Consider the following 7359-nt stretch of genomic DNA (forward strand, 5'->3'; position numbering starts at 1 on the left):
CTTGCTTTAAATGAAAAAGAAATACCCATCTATCTTAAAAAGAAGTCCAGATATTTGTGATTGAAGGAGGTGTAGTCGCCTGGTTTCAGTGATAAAATTAGCAAGAAAATTGCCGCCAAATTTAAGTAACTTCAACTTCAGTAGCTTGTGAGTCCCTCAAAACTGAAAAATTACCTATGTTGAGCCTTTAATCAACGTTTTCAGTCAAATTCACATTGAAATGTGTTTTGGTATGGACATAAAAGTGTTGAGCCAAAAACAAAAATTTGATAAAAATTGCTAAACTGGTAGGGAAATGCCTGTTTCTTTGATTTTATTATTTTGACTAGTGCCTGGTTTCACCACAATGCTGCACAAATGGTAAATGGAAGCTTGGGGAGAGAGGGGTGGGTGGGAGGAAGGAGTAGTGGGGGAAGACAAAGATGAAGATGAATATAGGAGGAGGACATCAATGATTGGAATGAAGCAAAAACATCATGTACAATCACAACACAGACAGAGGCAGAAACCAGGGCAAAATACCGTTCAGGGATTTGACAACTCATACAGAGACATGAAAGGATGATGATGATGACGATGACGATAATGATGATGATGATGATGGTAAAGATGTTGATGATAATAGCCTAATAGATATACAATCAGTCTATTACAAACATCATTTTCTTTATTCAACCTGTCTAACATTTTCATCAAGTGCCACTGTCTTTTCTTTTCGTTCTCTTACTCTCTGCTCTTTCTTTAAGAATAAAATTTTTTTTTAAAAACAAACACACACATACACACACACACACACACACACACACACACACACACACACACACACACACACACACACACACACACACACACACATCACATACAAGAACACACTCACACACATACAAGAGCGCACTCCCACACATACACACATCAGTCTTTCTTTCCTATACATTAAGCCATGGCCAGCTTAAACTTGAGTCCTGGGGCAGCCTTATAGCGGAAGGTCCCTGTCCACACTTGGCCCTCTGTGTCCGTGAACTCTCCCTCACCTTCCATTCTACAAAAACATGGAATAGAGGAACAGAAAAAAGGTCACTTATGTCACTTACTCATACTGAAAACTTAAAACAAATGTGACAAAAGCTGATAAAATGAGTCACTTCTCGCAATAAGTGAACAGAGATACCATTTAGGACGAAAATCAACACTGGGGTCAAATTATAAGATTTTCAGTTGATGCCATTGTCTTTAAGCTTAATTTGTCTTTGATTATTACATACTTATAAATTTTACAAACTTCACCTATAAATTTGGGATATCTATGTTCATAGGGCTAAAACCCAAGAAGTAACTCATTTCGTCATGTTGCCTGACAAATAATATCAGAATAGTAAAGGGATTTCTTACGAGGCAAAAGAAAAAACAGTTCTGAAACACAACAGGGGAAATAGGAAGTGATCATTTGTACGAGTGATTGTATATATATATGCAAGTGACCCTCAGAGCAGATTTGACTGTATTATGAGAACAACTATGCAAAACTTTAAAAAGCTTACACACTACACTAAAAAAGTAACACTGTATTTCAGAGAAATATGAGTCAGCTCACCAAAAACTTAGAACAAGGATTACTTTAACTCATACATTTGTGTCACAGAGATGTAGGTGTTGAGAGTAACTTTGGTTAATTCCATTTTTCTCCAGGCCAAGGCAAAAAATTTGCATTAAAATCTCATCTCATTCGAAGAAAAAGTAAATCCTATGTCCTACCCCTAAAAATAAAAAAGGACAGTCACATAAAGTATAGGGTGCCCACAGTTCTTTGGCTTTTTGACTTACTGCACCCTGACTATTTTACAAAATGCTTTGTTTTCCCATAGATATACTGATTGAAAATGGTGCATTGGTATAGGTTTAACGCATCCATCAACATTATTAGGTCATTTAAAAGGCAGGACCTCCGAGTATAATGTTAATCTCAGACAGGACAGAACCAAATAGGAAATTCACATAAAGTGCCTTTCCCAAAGACACAACGTTGGACCGAGCTGATGCTCAAACCCTCGAGCCCGCATGATTACGGGTCCGGTAGTCTAACCAATAGGCCATTGATGCCACTATATACTGATTGTCTTGTATTAGTAAATAATGTCATAAAAGAAGTTTGGTCCATTTTTTTCAGTTTGCTGATTTCAACTGGTAACATTATTCCTGTCTACCTTTCACTATTCCAGATGTAAATTTTGTTAAATCCTTTTCCTATAAATGAAATTCAAAACACATTCCACTTGTTATAAATTGTAGTGTTGGCATATTTTTCATACCATGACAATGAAAAAGGTTGAGTTTCAAAATGTTTTGGAAAAACTAGTGGAAATTCACTGGCACAAAATGAGTTCAACTTCGCTATGAAATCATCACAAACTATAGAAAGATGTTACTTACAGCTTTCTCACATCCTTCAACCCCCCCCCCCCCCCACCCACCCCACACCCCTCATCATCCTTTTCCCTAAAGTGTGTACACACACACACACACACACACACATATATATATATATATATATATATATATATATGTAGGCACACACCTGGGTGTTGCAAATAAAATAACAAACAGGCTTGGGATGAACTTCATTTTCATGGGCTAGAGCAGAAACAGATAGGGTGTTGAAAGTAATTTATACCTGTGTGACACATCTTAGTAGTGGCATGGATTTCAACAGCATCTATGATTACTTGCATATTGTCTGACAGTATACGTAATTAGAAAAAAATGGAGTTCTACTCAAAACAAATTGAGGTTTTACGGAAAAAAACAACCCCAAAACAGACAAATCAAAATTTCTCTCTTAATTTTTGGATGGTCTTTGAGTAAATTACTAAATACCTGTACGCTTGACTACATCTTAACTGCTCAGTGTAAGACTCCATCATATGCCAATTTTGCCAAAATAGCGTTTAAAAAATGGTGAAATGGTATAGGTTTCATGCCCTTATCAACACTGCTAGGTTATTCAAGAGACGAGACCTCCGAGTTTAACGCCCATCTCTGAAAGGACAGAGCCAAATGGGAAATTCGTGTAAAGTGCCTTTCTCAAGGACACAACGTCAGACCAAGCAGAGGCCCAAACCCCTGAACCCCTCTACCCACAATCTCACGATCACAGGCTACCGAAGCCATTCCAAAATAGAGTATAGCGGAGTCTTACACAGTAGTAGATTTACACTTTAGATGAAAAATTATTTTTTTCACATCAATTATATAACCAAAGTACACAATTAGTCGTAACATATTCACTTACCTATTTTCAACAAATTGTCCCTCATAAAAGGAACCATTTGGCCAGCAGTATTTTCCTTTACCATGAAACTGATTGTTGACAAAGTCGCCTTCGTAGGAAGCATTTGATGGGTTGGTCAGTTTACCTTGACCATTCATCCTGTCATTTTCCCATGAGCCTTGGTACACAATGCCTGTCACACTCGTGTGAATTCCTTGACCAGTTCTCTCAATGGAGCCAGCATCGGTTTGTATGCAATCACCCTCTGAAAAGGAATGAGATAAAACAAAAAGCAGGTAAGTGTGGTATACAATCATACCCGCCTGGTCGCAACAGTTTGGGGCAACCACCGAGTATGGTGTTCTAGACACAAGGCCCTCACAAACCTTAGTTAGCTGGAACTGTGAGGCTCTGGTGGTACCTCTAGGCAGTCATCTTTCAATATAGGATGGTACTCTAACAGCTTCCTGCACCTAGATACTAACATGATCATCTTGTCTTTATCTTGCAACCAGATACATTGTACCTCGGTCAGAGAGTGAGTCAGATGTTTGCGCTGCTCTTTCTCAATTTGAACAAACCTTAGCGCAAGTAAAGCATCTGCTTTTATCTTTATCTATTCCCTCCCTTTCTTTGCTGTCTATTCCCATCAAATCTCTTTCGAAACTGGTGAGTGCAATGGCAGCAGGCTTGCATTTGGTCTCATTGGCCACAGCAGAAGCCACAAGTCATCTTATCTTTTTATTCTTCTAACTCTTCAATTATGCTGGAGAAATATTCTCCTTTGTGGATGTATAGGTTATCGTCAGACATAGACGGACGAGCTTATATTATCATACAAATACAGTAGTTAAGTCAGCTCTAGTGACCATCTGTCCAAGACAACCCCTTGTATAAACACCCGTTTCCCAACAGTCCCCCCTCCCCCTTTGCATCTTTTAAAATTACGTTAAAATACTTATCGTATTCTCCACTGTCCAAGAGAACCACCAGTCCCTAAGATGACTAATTTTCTCCTTAACAAAGGAATTTTTTTCTCAACAAAAGAACTTTTATCTCGACTAACCACAATGATCAGGGTGACAGACAGCAGTCAAATTACAGTCAAACCTGCCCTGAGGGCCACCTCTATAAGACAACCACCTGTACAAACGGCCACTTTCCATTTCCCCCCTTGTGTTTTGTCTATATAATTTAACTGTGTAAAACGGGCACCTGTCCAACGCGGCCGCGGCCACTATAATTTAACACACAACCCCTATCACACTCAGCAATAACATCTGTCTTAGACTGCCACCTTAGTGACTATATTACGTTTTGTCATAAATTGTGCATTGGCCCCTAGCGTTGTGGGTGAACCGTCATAATTCAATCACCTGTCGTTGTTGTTAGGTAGTCCCTCCAACCAATCATGTTGCGAAGGACCCTCCCACTGTTGACCAATAGCTACCAATTTTCAGCTGCTGGTGAAGTAAGCATGTAATCCCTCATAACCCATAAGCCTCGTCCAGAACTCATACACAAATCATAAGCAAGATGAGTGGTCACTGTTTACCCAGTCTGTAACAAAGCAACAAAGGACGTCAACTTGAACTTGTGACAGAAGCGTCGCTCATTCTCTGAGAGGTGGCGACCCATGTGTTTGTTTAAGCATGGCACTCGGTCTTCCTCGTCTGATACATTTCGTTTTATTGTCACCCTTGTGAAAAATCAGCAACAAAATAAAAATTACAAACAAAATACAAACCAACAACAACAACAACAAAAACAACAACAATATGGCTACTTTCGATTGGGACCTCAGATGGGAATGGTTTGTTTTTTTCATCTTGATCAGTCCTGCCTAAGACAGCCACCTGTCTTATACGGCCACTTTTCTCCTTGACAATGGGTGGCCGTCTTACACAGGTTTGACTGTATTTCACAACTCTGATTATCCAGGAAAATTTCTGTGCTGGAGCACCACTCAAGCACTTTCACAAGCAATGATCAGTGTGGATAAATCCACTAACAATTAGCCACAGATTTTTTCTTATATCACACTCCAAATGAAACAAAATTTTTATACTCACCATACTTATCTCCATTTGGAAACATGTATACACATGACGTTATCTCAGCAGGACCCTTCTCCTTCTTCTTGTCTTTCTTCTCCCCTGAACAGAAATGAAGTTACATGATACAAAGCAAAGATTTAAATCATATTAAACAGTTACATATATTTAGACTAAATACCATCAGGTATTTAGTAAAAAGTAAGTAACCATCAGGTATCTTACACACAATCAACTAATGCAGGTACTTCAACAAAATATTACACCATCGTCTTTAACAGCTGTATGACACAAAATATTACACCATCGTCTTTAACAGCTGTATGACACAAAATATTAAACCATAGTCTTTAACAGCTGTATGACACAAAATATTAAACCATAGTCTTTAACAGCTGTATGACACAAAATATTACACCATAGTCTTTAACAGCTGTATGACACAAAATATTACACCATAGTCTTTAACAGCTGTATGACACAAAATATGACACCATCGTCTTTAACAGCTGTATGACACAAAATATGACACCATAGTCTTTAACAGCTGTATGACACAAAACGAAATATTATACCATATTATTTACAAAAAGTGATGTATACTTAGGTGACATATCTAAGGCTCATGTGGCCTTGTGCAGTGGCGCCCTTTGTAAAGCTCTAACTCAAAAACGAAACAAAAACAAAACTCCTTCCTTTTGTTTTTTGCTTTGTTTTGATTTTACTTTTGCTTGCTTCTTCAGTGGGTGTTTTTTTTCCTTGTTTTTTATTTCCATTTAATTGGTTTTAGTTGTAGTTTTCGGGGGGGGGGGATGTTTGGTCTTTGTTTGTTCATTTTTTGGGGGTGAGGGGGGGAGGGTTGGAGGATACCAATGCAAGTGCCTGCTAATATAGAATGTATATTTATACTATAAGTGTATAAATGTCACAGCGTGGTGTTTGTGTGTTTGTGTGTGTGTGTATGTGTGTGTGTGTGTGTGTGTGTGTGTGTGTGTGTGTGTGTGTGTGTGTGTGTGTGTGTGTGTGTGTGTGTGTGTGTGTGTGTGTGTGTTTTGTGTGTGTGTGTGAGTGCAAGGGTGTTTCTTTCACTGGACAAGACCGGCGGTACCAGTCACTTTTTGTTAGCTGGACAGTGGACAAGAGATTGATTGCTGATAATTATTTTCATTTAGTTTAAAGTAAATAAACAATAATATCTATCAACGTTCAAAAAGCACTCTGCCGATTTGAAAGAACTTGAGAGAGACAATAGGGGTTCACTGGTGTGTTATCACAATACAGAGACTTGTTCCTTCATGCGGGCTTGTAACTTTTATGTAAATCGGCTCCTATCACAATGTGGAACTCATCTATGCTAGACCTTACCGAACATCACCTGCACAGTGGTGAGGCCAGTATCCCAGCAAATTCAGCTTTTGTCCTCAGAGAGCAAAGATGGCTTCTAATTGCAATTGGCCTGTTTGTTACTTACAAAGGAAATATATATGTCTGTAGTACAAATCAATATTATTTTGAATAATTTCAACAGCTACATTCTTCTTTCAACCTGAATTTATATCTTATTACTGCCTGTACATCTATATATCTATTGCTTGCAAATGTATAATCTTTAGTACCTGTTGAATTACAAGCCATCCATGGGTCTATTTGGTGTTCTATTAGGCGCCTACTTCCCGGAGTTACCTACTCAGCCAAGACTCAGGGCCGGCTTTCTACGGACAGCCCAGTTGGAATATATTATACAGGGAATTTTTTTAAGAGAAGAGAGAAGCGCTTCACTCAGCTGGATCACAATCTGGGCCTAAAACAATACACCCTACCCCACTTCCCTTTTCCCTTTTCGGCCTTCACCACAGCTAGGTCTACTTAGAACAGTGTGTTCTGATGGGAATTACAGCAGGTCAGTTCTTTGTAAGTATAGTATGTGAGTGTACGTCTTTATGTGTGAGAGAGACAGAGAGAAAGAGGGAGGGGGAGAGAGAGAGAGAGAGAGAGAGAGAGAGAAAGGGAAGGGGAGAGAGAGAGAGAGAGAGAGAGAGA

General features: G+C 38.8%; 1 protein-coding gene across 1 annotated transcript in view; it reads right to left on the bottom strand.

The window, feature by feature from the left end:
* Window positions 1-644: 644 nt before the first annotated feature.
* The window catches only part of LOC101860315 (MORN repeat-containing protein 2), an 8666-nt gene continuing 1951 nt past the window's right edge, over window positions 645-7359 (bottom strand). Inside the window, exons 2-4 of the mRNA XM_005094061.3 lie at window positions 5338-5421; window positions 3287-3530; window positions 645-1039 (exon numbers count right to left, since the gene is read on the bottom strand). Of these exons, the coding sequence (XP_005094118.1) occupies window positions 934-1039; window positions 3287-3530; window positions 5338-5421 (434 nt within the window). The 3' untranslated portion in view covers window positions 645-933. The remainder of the gene's footprint in view (window positions 1040-3286; window positions 3531-5337; window positions 5422-7359) is intronic.

The sequence above is a fragment of the Aplysia californica genome, unplaced genomic scaffold (assembly GCF_000002075.1).
Source record: "Aplysia californica isolate F4 #8 unplaced genomic scaffold, AplCal3.0 scaffold00075, whole genome shotgun sequence".
In the NCBI taxonomy this organism is placed as follows: domain Eukaryota; kingdom Metazoa; phylum Mollusca; class Gastropoda; order Aplysiida; family Aplysiidae; genus Aplysia; species Aplysia californica.